Source organism: Brachyhypopomus gauderio, chromosome 14 (genome assembly GCF_052324685.1).
Source record: "Brachyhypopomus gauderio isolate BG-103 chromosome 14, BGAUD_0.2, whole genome shotgun sequence".
Lineage (NCBI taxonomy): Eukaryota > Metazoa > Chordata > Actinopteri > Gymnotiformes > Hypopomidae > Brachyhypopomus > Brachyhypopomus gauderio.
This window is the reverse complement of record NC_135224.1, coordinates 22,450,655-22,471,428: the sequence shown is the minus strand read 5'-3', so window position 1 is coordinate 22,471,428 and position 20,774 is coordinate 22,450,655. Positions and strand designations below refer to the sequence as shown.

Sequence of the window (20,774 nt, the reverse complement as noted above, 5' to 3'; positions counted from 1 at the left end):
CCAAGCGAGGCGGATGGCAGGAGCGCTGATTTAACCAGCATCTGACTCGATGCAGGGCACACTGTGGTTAATCAGATCTCTGAAAGGGTCCCTGATGAACTGACTGGGTTTTTTTTTTGCGTATCAGAATTGGTGAACATGGTGGGGTTCCAAAATGGTATGCACAAGTGATTTTGTCTGTCCATCCGTATCTGCTTCCTTCACTTCTGTCTCTCTACCTCTGCTGTCTTCCACCTGTCTTCCCTCTCTCTCCTTTAGTTCTCCTGTCTCCCCTCAACACCTCTTCCTGTCTTTCCCTTCTCCTGTCTTGAGGTCGTACGTCCTCTCTTTCTCCTGTACCTTTGAGGACAGGCCCAGAAAAACAGATTGAGCCACCTGTTCCTGTGTGTGTGTGTGTGTGTGTGTGTGTGTGTGTGTGTGTGTGTGTGTGTGTGTGTGTGTACGTTCGGTAGCGTGTGTGTGCATGTGTGTGTGGGCAGCACCGTAAACTGTGTGCAGATAGTGGTGGACAGCAGTCCTAAATCATGCTGTCACATTTCCATGCGCATCCCCATCTGACCCTCTTGGCTTCTGCGTCCCAACACGGCTTTAAGTCACTGTAGATATCACTACTGATAGCTAAGGGTCCTGTTTCTCTGTCAGGAAGTTGTGTCTCTCTATGTCTCTCTGTTAGTTGCCTGTGTATAACATTGTAATTACCATTTTATATATATATATATATATATATATATATATATATATATATATATATATATATATATATATATATATATATATATATAGTCTTTACACTTTAATTATACTTGTTCCATCAAAATAATTCAGAATCAGATCACAACTTGAATGATACAAGCTGTTTTGAGTGAGCAATGTGAATCAAACCGATATTTCAGCTGATTTGAACATTTCTGGTTCACAGGTCGCTCAGTATCATAGCTAGGGATTGGTGTTGCAGTTAAGGTTGGTGCTCAGATTAGTCTACAGACAAACCTCCTTTTGTCTTGGTGCTGTGCCTTGCCTTGAAACAAACTGGCCGTAATTTTTAAGGTCGTTTTAAGACATTATGTTGAAGAATATTGAGAGGGACACTTAACGCTTTCAGTGCTTAGCATTGACTTTCGCCAAAAGGGAGGACTGTTGTGGAGTGCCTTCCTTCATGTACCTTCATGCCTAATTTAACTAGGCCCACTGCCCACACCAGTGAGGACTGCACCTGCATGTCATTTAATGTAATATGACAAATGTGATTATGTGTAATTACATCAACTGACTGTTTGGCTGGAATTAATCTGCCTAAATACACAGTGTGCGCAGAGAAGTAGGGTTCCACATGGAGCTTTGCCGAAAGACACCAGGAGCCAAGACTTTTTTTTTTTTGGGGGGGGGGGGGGGGGGGGGGGGGGGGGGGGACAAACAAAACAAAAACGGAAAGAGTGAATACCAACGGGATTGTTCGGGGAGCCACACACACATCTCGCTGGATTCAGGAACCTTTGCCTAGGCAGCGTGCTCCTGAGATGAAGCCCGTCCAAAAGCCTCATGAGATAGCTGTCTTCCTTATTTTGCCCAAGTTTGAAGGCAGCGTCGTGTGTGTCCTCGGCGAGGGTAATGTCCTCACCCTGTTACCGCCTAAGAGGGCCATGAAAATTTGAAGAAAAAAAAAAGTTTAAACTAACTGCGTGTCTTGTTGCCAGAATGTCCCTACTACGTCGATTAAAATGTTATTTGTGCTTACAGAAGTCAAGTGTGTGGTTACATTTAGCTAAGTGAGGTAAAGCAACCTGAGAAGCAGCGCTTGTAACTCGCTGGCTAACTCCACCAATTACCACAGCAGTGCTGCAGCTATTTCGGGACGCAGCCTGTCAACTTAGCTGACAAGCTACCGGGCCGCTGTGAGTAAACAAACATCACGTGTTCGGGGTGCTTGAAGCAATGCCACTGAAATGCGGCCCGGGTGCGACGCCTGCCATGGTTCCCGTTAAAAACGGTGCCCAACGAGACGGGTTCGTCCGATGGCCGTGACTACTAATGCGCGTGCCCGGAGAATGGAGCGCAGGCGCGTCCGCGTGACTAACGAGAACGTTCTTCAGTGTGAGACATGCACTCTTTGGAGAAGATCCTACGCATTTATAATGAGCTAACATAAAAAAGCCAAATTATGTCTATGAAAGAACTGTAAAAAGGTTCAATATCCGTTTGGAACAAAGAAGAGTTGGATCTCGCGACAGAAATATGCGCAGCTTTGGATCAGTTTTCAAATGTCACACACAGCTTGATGTTTAAACCGGGAACTGGGTGAGCTGCTCTCAGATCAGCTGAAAACGCGATACTTACCGCAAACTTAAACAAGCATTTAAAACTTGTGCCTGCGCTCACTGACCAGTTTATTAGGATGGCGAGTGTATGTTGCTCAAATGAAAAGATTTGGATTTTTGTGAATTTGTGACAGAAATATAATTTCACCACAATAAAACTTTACAAAAATGTACAACTTTACAAAAATGTTGAACCATAAGATGTGCCATTACCAGAGAAAACAAACGAGGTAGCAAAGTTTGTTGGTAAAAACATCCATTGTGGGGTAGTACTGGTCAAGTGCTGGGAGGGTGGCAGGCTTGTGCCTGAAGGAAACTCCACTTAGAAACAGCTGAACTAGCTAATTAGCTGCCTCAGAGAACTGCTCAGGTAAGCAGTGAATTGTCCTGTCTATTGTGAAATGTCTGTGTAATGGTGTACAGGGCACGCTTTTTGGAGCGCGAACTGATTCAAAATCGAATTCATTTTTTCCAGGATTGTAAAGGGTGAGGGCCCATCTGGCTACACTTCATTTCTTCAGCGAATGGTCATGTGCATTCGCAGCGTTACGCCCTCACTTAGGTGTATCTTTTATGTATGCCGTTTATTTGATTAATTAAGACTCTAAATTGTATTACACCTTCCCCAATAGCAGGCCAGTCCTGCCCAAAAGATACCCCCCCCCCCCAAAGATTGGGGTTTAAGTGCTTTTTTAAAGGTGGAAGTGCTACCGTCTATTTTCTTATCCCCGTTCAGATTTACCACAGAGCTCATTCTCTGACAGTGCACACAGCCTGTCATTTTCTTCTTGGGAACATGGTATTTCAAGTCCGAACACAAAGCAGAGAATAGTATTCTTTTCAGGTTCCATTGATAAAAATGTACTTAAAAAATACCATGCCATGCAAACAGGATTGTCATACACACTGCCTTTGATTCTGCACTGCTTGCCAAGTGTTGCAGTGGGATTTAGTTTCAGGATTGCAGCGACTTTGTTTATGCGTCTGAACGTTTTCGGATGAGTTCTAAGGTGTGTTCATGTCCTGACTTTGAGCCTCTCTAATCCTTCAATATATAACATTTTTTACGTATATTCTCAGCTGCGTAGAAGTACCTGTCATGCATAATTCAGTGTTTGTATTGTAAGAAAATCTATTCGGTTAAATTTTTTCACTGTTGCAATAATTGCTGTGGGCTGGCTGTAAAGCCCAGTTCAGTTTGTCTGCAGCTGGGACCTCGTATTAACCCCAGAGGCTGTTTGACAGCTTTTCTATCTGCGGTACAGTGAAACCAACACAGCGAGAGGATGAAAGAAGTCCGGTCCACAAGCGCCTTATGAGGACAGAATAGCAGGACGAGAAGAAGAGCTTCTGCAGCTAGGCTACAAAACATTCGTATGGTTTCATTATTTATATGCCATTATTATTTGCGGTAATTCGATACCCTTTTGAGAGTGGCACTACTCAGAAGACGTGTGAACAGAATCCCAAATGTTGAGATGATTGGGTTTTTTTTTTCCCCACTCTCCCTCTTTCACCAATCCCCATTTTACCTTTGGCAGTCCTCAGTGACATCCAGCATCCAATTTATTTCCTGATACTGATCCTGAACCTGTGGGTGTTAAATATTAGTTTTGGCACACTGTGTTTTTGCCTGGGTGTAAATGCTTACCTTTGCACAGCTAAAGAGGTATGGTTTGAGTCCATTTCTTCTAACTGAATCTTTTTTCTATGTTAATATTTTACATTTAAAAAAAATATTTTTTGTATAATGTTACTAGATTTCTGGAAATATTTGATATTTTTTCAATATTTCAATCAAATGTTTGCACGATACTCCTTCGTAAAGTCATAGGCTGACATTCTGAATTCAAACCACGCAAACCATCACTTTTATAACTTGACTGGCAATGAACGGCGCTATAAGTCTCACTCCTTATCAGGAGCAGAAATAGTAACGGTCTTTTGTCTCCTTTTATAATAAAGCCTAGAATTGCTAAAACAGCCCAAAGTCCTTACCTGACCTTGACTGTTTTCTTGTAGTCTGTGCACATTTGTCATGAATATACCACAGAATTTACCTCATTGCCACATTTCTTCCTCTTGTCTTAGTGCTCAAAGCCACACTCTCCACATTCCTTCTCAGGTGTTTTATCAGAACGCGAAAAAATGATAAAAGTAATAAAATAGCAAATGAGAGCATTTCCATGGCTCTGAAAATTAGCAACGCGCGTGATCAAAGAAACTTTTTGTGTAAAAGCTTTTTTTTTTCCATGTCCCATTTTTCATGTACTGATGGTCGGATACAAACAAATGAACTCAATTAGCAAAACGAAGAGGAAGAGCGATGACAATTCCGATAGTTTGGACCCAATTATCCTTCTTTCTTCAAGACTTTAGTCCGCTGAAATAACGATGACACAAAACCTTTGCAGCTCAGTGGGCACAAGTAACGGGGGTGGGAAGGTAAGAGCCAGTTGTCACCTCTGTTAAACTCCATATCAAACCTAAATGTCTGCCAAAATCACGATCACGGCATGATACAGATCTTCTTTGCAAATCCATCTCCAGGAGCCAAAGCACATAAGCCTCTTGGATTCAACAAAGGCCACGCCAGCACTGGAGAGTCGACTTCCTACCATGAAAGGGGATGGTTCAAATCTGCGACACGCTGTTGGTCTGAGCAGATAAAGATCATAGACGTAAGGCGTCGGCTCTTTGCGGATTAATGAATATCTGTGGCTGGGGAACGTGCTGCAAGGAATCCAAAAGAGCGGGAGACTGATATGTCTTCACCTCCCCCTCTTTGATAATCCCCCGCTGGGCATCTCATCCGCTTCTCTTCAGCAGAGCGCTGGCACTCCATCAACGCTATGAGGGCTGTCAGAAGAGCATGCTGGCCTCTGGATGGAGAAGAGCAGCATGAGAAGAACCTTCAATGGGGGCTGGAAGATGTTCATCGATCATCGGAACCATTTCAAACTAATATCACATTGGGTTTTTTTCATTAATATTCTGTAGAATGAGTTTTAATTGGATTTAATATGAATTGCCAGGGAATCTGCAGAAAAGAGCTGAGATTTTGAGCCTTACCCATAATGATTATGTAACTTGTTATATGATCTTATATAAACATATTATTATGCGATTATATAATGATTTTTTAAGGACTTTCTGTCAGCTTTGCAATACTGAATAATCACTTTTTCCACTAGGAAACTACAGAGTGCAGCCGACACATTTCAAAATACTTATGTCAATGTCACACCTTTTTCCTTCAGCTTCCTGCAAACTACATTCCCCATAATCCCTGTTTGTTTGATTAATTATTAGTGTCGTCTGTGCCTTATGCCCCCTTGTCTCTCCGTATACATGTACTGTCACTTCCCTGTTGTTATAATGTCTCGTTTGCCTAGTTTTGCATTTCTGAGCTGTTCTCATTAGTATTTTTGTCTGCTTTGTTCCGTGGTTTCACTTATGCCTGTTTATCTAGTTTTTGACACTCTGCCTGCCCTGTTTCTGGCTTGTCTGTTTGGATTTAATTCTGTTCTGTCACCGACCTTTGCCTGTTTTCTGACTCTGAGATTGAATTGTCCTTTGCATATTAAACAAACTAGATTTTAACGGCGAGCGACTCTCTGTGTCCCGAGCCTGACACAACACACGGAAATCCCAAAATAATGTAAAGAGACCTAAAAAAATTTGAGTTTGCTTCATGGTTATATTAAATTCTCCCGGTGAAGACTAAGAAAAGTTATGAGAGCCTCATCCGTGGCTGGCCGGAGCCTCTGCTTGTACAGTGTGCTGACAGGAAACTTGGGAAAAGAAGAACAGCACCATTAGCAATTAGCCGTTGGACTTCAGTGGACAGGAGTTTGCTGACCTGGCTGTATTTCCAGAGAGGAACGCAGTTGCTACAGTAATAAATGGCCCGTCTGTGACCAGAGGACGCCCATTGCCCTGGGGGGTTATTAATAGATTTCCACAGAATGATAGTAAACACAACTGTAGCTGGGAGGAGCACCCCGTCTGCTCTAATGTGTCAGGTAATAATGGCCACACTTTGCGGCATCATTAAAATAAATTGGTTTGGCCCGCTTAAGAGCAGTACCGAGTGGAACCATTTCCCCAGACTCGAACACTATAGCAGGTCTGTCCCACAGGGGAGCTGTTTCATGCCTTCAGCGAGAAATCGTAAAAGCTCTGTTAGTCATGCCTATTAAGCTTAGCGATGATAAATTTCCGTTTCCGCCGCAATCGTCAAATGGCGTCCATGGGATGATGTTCCCATTAAAACTATACTAATTAGCAAGTGCTTAAGTAAACCTTGTTGGTGAGACACAGATGACACAGATTTGAATCACATGGTCATTGACAGGAGCCACCATCCTTATGCCTATATTTCATTCAGAGGCAAACTGATGTTTGTGTGGTCACATGATTAAATTAAGCAAGCTATGCTCTCCTCCCAGTGTATTGAAGCTTAAATATATCAGATGGCCGAGATGTCGCATAGGTTAAGCGAAAGCCACTTTGTGGTGAAACAGATGAAAATGAACCATTTCCTGAGACACAGCCAGGTCGTGGTTCAGCCTCTTTTTAGCTTTCGGCCCAAAATCGATGCTTTAAAAGCATCGCAGCAGCCGGAGGAACGGTCATTAAAATGCTATTGTGTTCCCCCAGGCAAATCGCACAGCGCTTCACCACTGAACAATGCCTCCGCAACTCGGCCAAAGCAGCGATTTAGCGAGCCGGATCGGCCCCGGCTGGTCGGAGGGGAGGAGGGACGTAATTAACGCTCACGCTTTAACGCCGCTCCGCTCCACGCAGCACAAAGCCAGCGAGAAATGGATCACGCCGAAGCAGCAGCCAATGCAGACGGACACGCACACACACGCCTCTCCATCTGGGCGTCCGGTGGGCCGGCAGCGGGGGGTCGGGGGTCGGGGGGGGGGGAATCATACGCCCAAGGTCGCGTGGGGAATTAAATCACGGGAGAGTTCGACACGAACGATATATGTCGGGCCGCTGAGGGCCCGACGGGTAAAACCGTGGCCACGGGGACCAGGCACATGTACATTATTCACTTTGTGCGCTGTTCGGATTGTCAGGGTTCATTTCTCAGTCGCTGTTTACTTCCTGGGATGGAGGAGCAGGATGGTCGTGTCGCGTCTGTCTTTGTTGTTTTGACTCGCTGAAGGGCTCTCGGGCCGCTCAGACGAACGCTTGTTTGAGAGATCGTTATCGACTCATCGTTGTAACTGCTGCTTGTCACTACTGCGTGTGTGAAAGTAGAAACAGACTTTCAGACGCGATCACCTCTAAAAAATAGAATTCGGTGTTTCATGTGACAAGCGGTTGAGCTGTACAGATGAAACATTGCAATAAAGGTCATTGCAGAATCTTCATGCAAATGCAACATGTGCAACATGCAATATCACTTTTATCACTTTTTCTGGTAGAAACCAGAGGTCTTTCTCTGTTTCTGTCCATTTCTGATGACCCACGTCTACTGAGGTGGTTGTATGATTCAGTGTGTCTTCTGCATTGCCATTAAGCTCTGGGATAAATGTGCACTCATTTAGAGCAACATGGCTACTGTTGACACCCAATGAGATTTCAATCAGGAAGGGTCAGCTTTGGCAATGAGCTTAACGCGTGCCGTCCTCAGCCATCCTGAACCATCCTGGAATGTCCGGAGTCGTCCTGAACCAATCCCACTTGTCCGAGTATGGCCCACCATGAGTGGGCTCTGGGAACCGAGATCTTGCGAATGCATCTGACGTGGAGTTCTGTGTTGACAGGATCCAGTCCGGGTCTTACCTGAGCACCGGCTGGTTCACACTCATCCTGGCCATGGACGTGTGCAAGGAGATCAGGGTGTACGGAATGATCAATGACACTTACTGCAGGTAAGGCCTTCTTCACTGTCTTCCTCACATACTCCTTTACACAGATATACCAGCAGACCCTTTCATCTGTCTCTTTAACCATGAAAAGCACCAGAGCAGGGTCGAGAACAGTGTATTCAAAAAGAAAATGCTAATTTCACTTGACTTGTAGCTCAAGGCACAGTCTGGGACGCTTAACCAAGCTGCTGTACTAAGTGTTTTTTAGTCGCTGGCTTACTGTGTAATTACAATGTCAAAACAGTTTGGCACAGCAGATGACTTCATTTCGAGAAATAATGAGGCAATAACGAGTAATAATTCTCCATAAAGTGAGTTTATTTTCTGTTTATTTCCTGTTTGGCTCTTTATGTGGTTATAATGTTTTCCCTTGTTGGGTGATGTTAGGAAGTTATTTTTACTGATCTCATTTCCCTCTGGTGCATTTTCTCGTTCACCACAGCCTGCCATGACCTGCCCTGTGAATTCTGTTGAACATCAAACTCTCTGAACTGGTTCTATAGCTCTAGTAATAAACATTTTCACATTTCTGTGTTTTACTTCATCAGGTCCTTCAGTCTGAGTGTGAAGTGTTAAGTGTCATAAAGTGTGAATCCATGATATTTTTCAGTCCTGTATTCTGGGGGCCGTAAACAGTGCAGACGAGCAAAGGGGAGATCGTTTGCTTTGCATTTCTTAAAATAGCCATTATTATTTCTGCTGTTAACGTCTGCTTTCCAGTCTATGCCAAAACAGTGAGGTGTTTTTAAAGCAAATCTCAGCAAGCAGCGAAGACCGAACCAGTGCTCAACCTGTCGGCAACGACACGGTCGTTCGCACAGCACAGTTCAATGTAAGACGGTGCCGCAGGAAAGAATCTGTTTTAACATGATGTGCTGAGCCATCGTGGCAGTTGACCCCACTGGTTTCTCCGTAATTGAAATTCAACAAGTGCTGTTAGTTGTGGGGGGAGGGGGGGCATTGGGTGGGGGGCAGTGAAATTGAATTCATTTGTTACGCAGCGGGACTTGGCATGCCCGAAGAGGTGAGGGCAAAGCCATAGAAGAAACCGGGGGTGGCGTGACTGCACAGGGCAGCATCTAACCACTCCCAACCCCCCATCCCCCCCCCCCCCCCCCCCCCCCCCCCCGCTCAAAGCAGTCGGGGTCTAATGCAGAATCATTTCAGCGGTAAAACACTGTGTTTGACCTTAAAATGAGGACTGAATCATTATGCAATGATAGATTCTAAAAAGTAAAAAAAAAAAAAAACAACAAAATGTTTCTCTGTTTCTCTTTTCAATCGTGCCCCCCGTTCTGGTCGTTACCACCACCAGAACGGAAGGTTACAGGAAGGTGCCGTACCACTACTATGAAGCCGGGAGCCGTGACGAGTGTGCCGAATACCTCCTGCACGAGAGCGCCCCCTACGGCGGTCACCGTTTCATAACGGAGAAGGCCGTTTTCGCCAAGTGGGCCAAGACCCACCCCATCAAGTTTTTCTACCCTGAATGGCAGCTGTCGTGACCAATGGGACACCAAGACCTTGTCTGGAAAGTCCGAAGCACTTAGGACACGTTGGCCCGCCCACTCCCTGTCGTTTTGCACAAACACGTAGCCAGACCAAGGCCAGAACGTTCACCCCATCCCTTTACATACCGATTACCAATGCAGCTTGTGTAGGTGCAGTGGGCCATGTGCACTTTAACAAGAGAGATGCTCGGTGCCTCCGGGATGGACCCAATGCCCTGTCAGGGTGAGATGTTGCATGTTTATTGGACATCTCTTGCTCATTAGCACAAACATGCGTGTACCTACAGTATGTAATATGTAGTCTGCACTAGGCTGTGGTGTGGAAGTCTGAACCTTCCTTTGTCTTTTACCTGAGACTGTGGAAAAAGCAAGAGAACGCTCAGAGATACCACAGATCATCAGACAATCAGCAGGGGCTTTTAATCAGATGGATAACCCTCCGAGCACCAGAAGAAGGTTACGACGGGTCTTTGTTCTTTTACATGGGTTTACACTCCCTCGTTTAAGTTTATCTCGGCGGAGTTGAAGGTCGACCTTTCGCTGGAACGCGAAGCAGGTTTTGTGTCCTGCCTTTCAGTCTAACTTCAGTGGCACATGTAATTAGGCGGAAACGATTGGAAAATTTCAAAAGCCCAGAAAATCATGCAAATTTATATTCAAAAACGTCTACCAATTTATCACGAATATTAACCATTCATAATTTTACCTGCAAAGTTGTACACTGTATTAAGTGACACTGTATCTGTCACTTTGAAGTTTTTGTGGGATGCTAGTTATAAACCATTATAATCATAAAATGTCTAGCTATAACGCCGTCCTAATCGCAGTACTCACTCTATACGGTAATAAAATCTGTCAAGGTAAGTCTTACCACAGCATTTCCCCTGACCACTAACGGTAGCACTCATAAGGTGTTCTCATTAATGCTAAGGTTAGATTTATACTATAAACTAAGAGACCATATACTGGAATTTGTTAGCCGGCCTTGAGTCTCTTAAAGACAAACTCTTTCAGTTGCTACAGCTAGAAAGCAAGAACAGTGTGCACACAGCTCTCGTGCAGAACTTGTTTGTCCTTTTTTTTGTTTGTTTGGTTTTTTTTTTTAAGATTTGGTGCCTGTTTTAAACTGTAGCCATTGTGGACTCGGTGCAGTGCATTTAAACTCCACCCCACCACCCAACATCCACCTTTACTCCACCTCCTTAGGCCTTATCTGCCGCGCGAGAAAGAAAAAATGCCACTGTGTCCATAACCTGGCAGCATGGTTGTGAGCCTGCTGGTACGAGGTGCTGTCACGTGTCAGGGCGTCGGGCCCATCATGGCTGCCGTAGCTAAATGCTGTAGCGTCACGTTCACCAGCAGACAATGCAGCGCCTGTGGGGGCTAGGAGACAGCCATCCCGTCCGGTGCAGGTCACGTGTGCCGTCAAGACGGCCGCAGCACACTCCTGTCATGTCGGCTGGCGTTTTCTTTCGGATGTTTTGTCCGGTCGTCCGTCTGTTCGTCCGCGGGCCGTGTGTCCGACGCAGGTCACGTGTGCCGTCACGTGTGTCCGACGCAGCCTGCGATTGCGTCTCGCGGTCCGACTTCTTCCTGCCGGTCACCAGCGTCCTCACGCTGTCACCGCATCTCAAACACTCCACTGTAGGAATCAAGTGTGACGGCAGGATGAGTCACTCCAATGACGAGGTGCACCAGTGCTGATGGAAGCCTCGGGCTTAAGGTCACTCGAGCTAAACGATACGGCAGTCAGACCTGGAGTTCACACCATGGTCAGACCCCGAGCTCACTCTTCTGGCTCCTCCTCTAAGCCAGGGGTCAAACCCAAACCACCACAAAGGGCATTTTTGGGTATCCGTCCTAGTTCATTGTTCAAAGAGATAATAACGTACCCGGTCCAGCAAGAAGTGCTTGGGTAAATTGAGCTCCTATGTGCGAGAGCTTGCATGAAGTTTAAGGGCACTGTAAGTGACCCCCCCCCCCCCCCCAGGAGCACTCTACATGCAACCAGCACCCTCCAGCACTTCTGTCAGCATTATAAGTCATGAACAAGCCAGACATACATCCCTGAACATTCAAATATTTGCCGGAGACACCAAATACTGCGTTCTTATGTGTAGGCACTTATAACATTCCTCCACCTGAGGGAGTGATTCGTTTTTACTTTTTTTTTCCATTGAAAGTCTAAAAGAGCTTTTCTTAAAATATATTTAAAAGCCACATGTATTAAGGTATTAACCTGGATTACGTTTTTTTTTCTTCAGATGAATCAAGTGTACTTTTCACAACAATGTTTTGACCATACAGTTTGTTCATATGTACATGGCTTTGAAGATTTCATCTGTGTAAAAGTTTGTGTAAATGTTTTAACACATAACTGTTTTTGAAAGTGATTTGTAGCAAGTGTTTTGTTTGTGCAATCTTGCGAACGGTCAAGTGTATCATCCTGCATTGTGGTCTTTGACACATTTTGCAAATTGCCATGAAATTCTTTTAGATAATGGATTTGTAAATCTGTTGTGAATCAGCTAACATTTTGGGTTTTATTGTTCTGTGCGTTATTTGACATTTTATTTTTTTTACACAAGAAAAACGATGTGATCTTCAGTGTCTTTGATGGGGAGAAAGTCAAAAAGATCAAAGTGACTTTAAATAGTTTGGTAATTGTTCTCCTTTAGCGTATTGTGCTCATGTAAGAAGTCTTGACACATTAACGTCTTCTTCCACTTCTGTATGTTTTAATCAGCCAGCGTGTTAAATTCACATTTACAAATAAACATTTTCCCAACCATCTTGTGAATACCTTTGATAACGTGAGGCTAATACTGTGACACCCAGTCAAACACAGGGGCAAGTTATCACACATCTGCAGTATTTGAACCACTAAGAACTTGGTCACGAATAAATCATCTGGATTGCTAAACCGGGAGGTTTTTATTTTGCGTTTGAAACACGTCGCGGCTGAGAAAGTGCTAAGAGCACGCTGTGTTCAAGCCCACCCAGAGAAACGAGTGGAATTTGCATTCTGCTGATATATAGCCTGTTGGCTGACATGAACACGCCTCCCTGTGGCCAGCATGAATGATTAAGGCTTTTTTTTTAGGCACAGGATGCTGCTTCATTGGTATGAAAGACATTTTGCAGATTAGAGTGGCCTACAAAAGTATGCTCTTGGTGGAGAACCACAGAGTTTAGAATTAAGCTGAAGGACCGTTCCTCGGTGAAGTAGGCCTCTGGGCGTTCAGCCCGGCATGGGCCTCTGATTCGACGCTGGCGCGTTACTAGAGCCTCCGAATGTCACACTTGTTGTTTATGTATATGCGGACGATTCGGAGGATGGTGGAAGTGATTGATGGTGAAGTGCCACATTCCGCTCACTTCTCATTTAAGTGTAAATGAATGGTGCGAGGGAAAGAGAGCGGTTAAACACCCCCCCCCCCCCCCCCCCTTCTCGCCCTGGTTAGCATATTTTCCTCCCGTCTTTCAGATAAAGCTTCCTTTCCTACTCCTTCTGCCGCTCGGGTAGTAGAAGTGTGACTTATGATTCGTTTCAGTCAAGCAAGGACCCGTGGGCCGACATCTCAGTGTGACGCACCTCAGTCGGCGTCTGGTCCCCCCCCCCCCCAGCCACGACGCCCAGTGTGCGTGTTGAACGTCTCGTCAAACGCTTTCTCTCAGGTTTTCACCCAGAATGTTCTCTTGTGAAGTTTGCCGCACCCGTCCTCAGAACAGATGGCGCTACCATATGCGCTACGCTTTTGCTGATCCCACAGACATGTTATTACAACGCCGCTTTTCTGAAGCAATCAAAACGGTATGAACTGTCGTAGGGAAGTGTCTATATTACCATTTCCGCTAGGCATAGACCTGTGTAAACAAGGGAATAGTTTATTTCTGAAGAGCTATGTATTTGATCTATATAAGTTGGGAAGCTCTTGGGAATAGAAATATGACTTTGTTATGTTTTAGCTTCACTTTTTAATCATAAATTTGATATGAATCATGCATATGATGTTTGTTCTTGATTTTGAGTAACACAATGAAATCTCTGTAAAAAATGTGTTTTTTACAAGCCATTCTATCTTGGAAACTATGGCGGTTTATTTTAAAATGAACATGAAAAAGCATGAAATTGCATAAGTGCGCATCTTTCATGGGTGTAGCCAGAAACGTCTGTGGAGACGAGATTATGCTAAGAGGTCCCCACTAGCAATTGTAGCAACATTTGCATTTTGGACAAAGTGTTACTTTAAATGGTTTCTAAGACTTTGATCACATTCCGTGGACTGCATAGCCGTGTAAGCAAGCGTTTCCCCGCCACCCAATTAACCATGGCAACCCACCATCCCTGGCTGATTACTTCCGAGATACCGCCATGCACCCTTTGCTCCGATAGCCTATTCTTCCCCCACACTGTTCCAACGAATGGTCCAGTTTTTGAAACGGAGCCCAGCCTGAGATTAAAACCTCGTTTTGTTTTCCTGTCTGAAAGCCCAGGTCTGCAAATCCAATAGGCAAGCAATAACTACATTAAATTCCATTTTTGCTGTTTCTGAGTGGGTGTCCACCCATGCGGTCTGGCTGGGTCAGGACAGGCCAGATGAGCAGAGGCCGGGCCAGGGTGAGAGGTCCTGCCGGCTAGACGCAGTGATGACCAAGGTATTTTGGTGCTCTCCACGTGTCTGTTATATTGCGTCTGATCAATGTGAGACATCCGATCTGTAAGACCCGTATGAGGAAGTTCTGGCAGAATAAGATATGCTTGAGCTGGTTTGCATAAATTAAACAGATATTGTTGTTGTGGATGTTAGCATTTTAGTTCCACTGATGCTTCACCTGACAAAGTTTATTCTAAAACAGATGACAGGGATTTCGAATGCATGAGAATGTCATAAAAGGTAATGTAAGAAGACTAAGCCTTTTCTTAAAGAATGATACACAAATCATTATACTTGCTATGGTTTCAGTTCAAATATTTGTGGTGCTGATTTTAGTAATTATGACTTTAAGGAGTTCTTATCTCAGTAAATGTTTCTTCCATAATCTCAGTTGGCACGGTTCTGAAGTCAGGGACCAGAGAACTTAAATTAGAGTTTCATTAAGGGGTCTTGCTGAGCTAGGGTCTTTGGCCATTGAGATTATCACCAGGGACAACAATTACAACACCCACATGCCATGTTGGCTGTTTTCAAGCATCTTCAGATGTTTTCACACAGGTCTGAGTGTTCATTAGTTCAATCCTTCAATGAAAGCTAAAGAAGCAAGTGAGATGACCACATGTGCCGGTAACAAAATATTCATTACTAAGGTTTCCAAAAAGTCCTGATACGAGGGTTGTGACTGGGATCATACAGCATCATGTCTGTTAGTAGCATCATTTAAACATAATTTAACTAGCTAGCATCATTTAACTGCTGTATTTAAAAGAGACGGCCATTATTGGAAAAGGCAGTCTGAGGTCAGCACGGCAGAGTGCATTCTTGGTAAAAAAAGATTTGTCATTACAGCTCAAGTCGGAAACTTTATTTCCGTGAGGCAACACACGCTGGCGTTCTCCTGTGCTCTGGTCAGAACCTCTGACTGACTAGCACAATTTCATTATGGTCTTTCTAAGGACGAAAAGGCGCTGTGCAGAATTCAAACGGAAATCTGTTTTGCAGTGGACCGTGGATGCATCATTGCCTTGTTTAAAACAAAAAAGGCTTTTCAAGGAGAAAAATGTACAATGTGAAATGTTCCTCCACTAATGAACAAAAATTTGATAAGCAGATGAATAACTTCCCCTGGACACCATATTTGCATGAAGTCTCCCTGTTGTCTCGGGGGGTGGCCACAACACCTGTTTCTCATTCAGTGAATCAAGTGCGCATCCCAGATGTCTGAGCCAGGCTGGGGGCTTTGAACATTGTGTTTCTGAATTAAAAAGAAATGAAACCAAACTTACTTTTAGTCCCTATGTGTCAGGGAGGGGGTGGGAAAAAAAGGTTGAATGTGTACAAGCAATGGGGCGTGGAGTTCAGGCGGGCGGACACAGGCGGGCAGCCGCTGTGGCTTACACGGCCCTGAAACTCGATTGCAGCTCCATCATGCCTCAGGGAGCAATTTAATTAAGGCTCAGCTCCAAGCGTCGGGCACTCATCAGCTCGGGGAGAAATACTGGAGCCGCGCTGGCTGGACAATGTTCCAGCGTCAGTGAATCAATGTGCGACAACCTGAGGCTGAATTAAACTAGCAGTACGGTAGGCCAAGGTTGTTCGCTTAATATTTTGGGAAATTGAACTGGACCCTATTCAGTTGACTGACTGAATAAAAAGTAAAACATGGGGAAAGTGAAAAGAAAACTTGTTTTCACTCCTTTATATAAATAATATAATCAAACACCAGAAGAATCTGTATGCGTTATGATTCCTTTGCGTCAGGGATGGTATACCGACAACTGTGGGAAATTTACATCGCCTGCAAATCCCAGGGTCACGGCACCAGTAATGGATCCTCCAGAGAGCACTGTGACCCCTCGCCTGATTGCAACAAGTGCTGTCCTACATTTCTCTTTTGTGCTTCAGCTAATTCGAGATGGCAGTGTGGCTGCTAATTCGCGAGTGCGTGTTCGGTGCACTGTTCACGGGACCCCGACTGGGGATTTGGCTGGCTCCTCGTACTCTATATATAATTAGTGGGTACATTCAATCCTCTCTGTTCATTACGCAAATATTGGTGACAAATGGGAGGGGAAGCCTGTTTTCACACACAAATATCTACTTCTTACAGAAATGTTGCTGTGTTCAGGGGGAGCGTTACAGTGATGGACAGCGTGTCTTTTTTGGAGAAGCCACCTCAAAGAAGAGTAATGTTTTAAAATTGTCACTCTTGCTGTAATTAAAAATCCGCATGGTGCAATACCTTTGCTTGGTGTCTAGTTTCTGTGCTGTGGAAACTGATTTTTTTTTACAGGTGTACGGCTTCACGTGTGCTGTGTGTATTTATGGGTCGCTCTAGACATCGATCAGCAAGAAGATGTCTGTGATGTTCCGATTGTGATACTGTTCTTGTCCAATTAGCCAACTATACCGACACAGCGGATTACAAATGAATGTCGTGCCTATTAAAGGAATAAGCCGGTGATAATGCGGAAATAACTCTGCACTGAATGTTTAGTCATCATTCCTAATCACCAGGTTACATTAATGACCTCATTCATTAGGTGATCATTTAACCTGAATGATCTGAATGATCACTAACGTCTGGAAAATCAGGAGGTACCACAGAAAACTCAAATACAGCATTTCTCAAAGCTAACAACGTTTTTTTCAGGGCTTAAAGGGTTTCCTGATGGTACCATTTTAATTAAAATCTGGATTATTATTTATCAGAAATTGTACTCTAGTTTCTTTTAGATCGTATATATGAGTAGTTTTTAAGGTATCAGTATCCTTTAATCAGAATGCCAAATAAAATCAAGATCATAAACTACAAACTTAAACCTTTATTTCTGAACTCACTTCATGCTATATTTTATAAACCCTGAAATCCCTTTTTACTACAGAGCTTTGATCAATATTGGCAGTGTTTGAATTATTGTTTCTTTTGGGTGCTTTGATGATGCCAGTTCCTTGTTAACATCGAGATATATTGTATTAGGAAAGTGTTTAAAGCTTGAAATCCCTTTAGTCCTACCTCGCCCTTGGAGATCCTTCCTTGTTCATTTCAATACCACACATGCCTCCATGACATTAATAAGTCAGCGTAATCTTACAGAACTAGCTAAAGAAATCACTAAGCAACCAAACACTTGATTGCTGGTCTGGTATGGCAAAACAATCGCGTCTGTATTTTCTGCAGTTTCACAAAGCTTCAGCAGTTTCAGCACCTGAAAACAACCTGACGTTGACATTTCGCTGGTCTGACATAGTGCTGTGCAGCCAAACTGGGTTGGGGGGGGGGGGGCACTTCCATTTCTACTCTAAATTGTACTCCAGCCTACCTACGACAACTCTCTTTGAACTCGTGAATTTTTACTTGAATTTTGAACTCTTGAACTTTGACTCCACGTGAGGAGGTGCAGGCCGACTCCTCTTCCCTCCTCCCCAGTGACAAAACCTGCGCCATCATTTTGATGCTCCTGAACTGAGTTCATGCACTATTTCTAAAAAATATTTCGCCATCAGACACACTGCTGTCACGATTTCCCAGTGTCTCCTTTGCAGCCTTGCAGGACTGTAACAAAAGGTCACTGTTGTCCCCTGTTGTCCCCTCTGTCCCCTATTGTCCATTCAATTTTTGTCAGCTTGATTAAATGTTGCTCAGGACCGTCCACTGGATCTAGAATAATGGGTCCCTAACAAACAGAGCTTTTCTCATTAAGGGGACACAACCCTCGGTGCGTTTGATATTGCGCATGTGCCGCCCACATAATCACACTCCTCCCTCTGCAGCTTTGGCTTGGTGTGATCTGTCACTGCCAGATTTAATATATTCTAACTCATTTCAACTCCTTGTCCTTGTAATGTACAACAGAGGTGTGATAGGCTTCCTAGCACATCTACAACACTGGTGAGAAATCTTTGTGCTCATGTTTTAATTTATTTTGGCTGTTGTTGTTGGTAAAAAAAAGTCGTGTTGAACCTGACTGTTGACTCCTATTCACAATCATCTGTAATATCTTCACATTCAAATGTATTTATAAAGGGCATTTTACACTATGCATTATCACAAAGCCGCTTTATAAAGGTCTAGGCCCAGATCTGTAATCAACAAGCGGTTCCTGAGACCCAAAAGTACAATATATCCTCAACCTCTTGAATCAGCTTGATACTTCATGACGTTTTCTAATTTTATGGAAACAGCAAATAAACAATAATTTTATGCTGATATAGTTTTTCAAGACACCCCCCATACACTTCTGAGAGACCCAAGCTAGAAGAAATTATTAAAATATATTCTCATGTGTATTTTATTTCTGTCTTGTGTTATGGGTAAAGCTGACTGTATTACACACACACATACACATCTTTACCAAACCTCCTATGTGGGTCTGTGTTTCTCTCTGTCTCTCTCGCACACAAACCCAGCATACACACACTACCATCGAGGTGGTAACCTTACACATAGTTCTCATGCAGCTGCATCTGAGAATTAGTGAGAATGTTTTTTTTACAGACACACACATCTGTAAATGGAAATATAAATATATAATATTAAATAACACATCTTACATGTAAAATAGTTATTTACATATTTATTCACCTTCCTGAAAATATATAGCCCTGTCTGTTGTAATGAATCTTTCAGTTGGTTAAATGCTGACAAATACACCTATTTGCGGTGTACTGAGCAGACACACATTTGATATAGATTAATATAGCAACACTTGGAAGAGAAATGGTTGATAAATTATTTCATTATCTGCATCAGAGGTGGATGAGCTGTTTCTACAGCCAATCTATTGGAGTAGATGGATTGGATGAATAAATATGGCCACAGCAGTTTATCTGCTAGCAACACTGGGACATTTTCTGGCGTTGTCTCGTATTTTCCGTCACTGATGAGCAGGTCTAATCCAGTGTTGGCATCAACTCCGCAGTAACACGCCGATAAAACAGACGGATTGGTCAGTATAGATGAACCATACTCACACATTCCATAAACAATAGAAATGTTCCAGTGGTCAGTACGCAAATGTAGCAGCATGTGTACGAGTGCCAGAAAGGGGCCACACTCCTGAGAGCCCTCAGAGACACTGCACTCCACCCACACCATTATCACAAACATGACTTGTGATTGGCTAGATGAAAACGTCAACACCTCAGATTATCAGAAAACTCTTATGACCGGGGTCACCAAGCTCAACAACTTTATATACCAGACCAACTCTTGGCTACTGCATTCTGTACAAATGGAGTTTATTTAATGATTTTTTTAAAAACATCCTTTTAGAATAGTATTACAAAAACACAGTCTTGATTAAATAATAGCATGGTTCAATTTATCTGAATATTGTGACGGGCAGGGTGAGCGAGGGAAATAGGATGTTTTAATATAGAAAGTGCGCAAACCAAAACCCGTCAACTGATCCAAATTAAGGATATAATAACCAGCGGTCAACTGGTACAAAGACAAGACATATATAGACAAACAAACGACCCTCAGGTGAGACAGATCGCGGGCCCCGCCCACCTGAGGGACGTACACAACATCGACAACAACAACGACAACTGCCGCTGTGGACGGAGGCGACCGGTAGGGGGCCGCCGTACCGTGACAAATATAATACAAATAACATGTCCCAGTTTATCAATATTATGTTTATTGAAGAATGCACTTGAACAGAATCAATAATGACACCCAAGTTATTTTTTACAGTAGTGTTGAATGTAACCAAGGAACCATCAAGGTTTAGTAGACAACTAGACAATCTTCCTCTTGCACTCTTTTGTCCCAGCAATACCACTTAAGTCTGAATTCAGAAGGAGAAAGTGGCCATCCAGTTTATTTTCCTTTACACAAAATCCTCAATTATGTTTGAGTATCATACACATAATGCCATACTTATGAATAAATGTGCTTTTCAGCAGGATGAGAATTATAATGTACGCAGTACTGACCCTTGTAGGACACCATATTTTATTTTTGTAAGATCAGAGCATTCATTACGTACAAGGACAAACTGATAGTGATCTGTCAAACAGGATTTAAACCATGAGAGTGCTTGTTCTCTAATGCCAGCGTGTGCCCCCTGCATATTCACTAATATGTTGTGGTCAATGGGACCAGCAGCACTAAGATCTAAAAGTAATGTGATGCATCTTTTGTCATTGGATATGAAGATGGCATTATCTACCCTTATTAGCAACGTTTCAGTGCTACGACGTGAACTGAAACAATCAGTGGACATGATGTGTCTACAAACAGGAACATAATTGTATGAAACTACTTTTTCTAATATTTGGGAAGAAAGGGCAGGTTCATAATTGGATTGTAATTGTAAAGCACAGGGGATTAAGAGGAGGGTCTCTAATGGTTTAATAAGTGCAAGTTTTAATGATTTGGGAATATAAATCAGG

The 20,774-nt window shown here is 43.5% G+C and overlaps 1 protein-coding gene across 2 annotated transcripts in view; it reads left to right on the top strand.

Annotated features, from left to right (window-relative positions):
• Nucleotides 1–12,506, top strand: part of st6galnac3 (ST6 (alpha-N-acetyl-neuraminyl-2,3-beta-galactosyl-1,3)-N-acetylgalactosaminide alpha-2,6-sialyltransferase 3) — a 54,181-nt gene extending 41,675 nt beyond the window's left edge. For both annotated transcript variants that reach the window (XM_076972376.1, XM_076972375.1), the window contains exons 4-5: nt 8,099–8,206; nt 9,519–12,506. In XM_076972376.1, the coding sequence (XP_076828491.1) occupies nt 8,099–8,206; nt 9,519–9,708 (298 nt within the window). In that variant the 3' untranslated portion in view covers nt 9,709–12,506. The remainder of the gene's footprint in view (nt 1–8,098; nt 8,207–9,518) is intronic.
• Nucleotides 12,507–20,774: the final 8,268 nt, after the last annotated feature.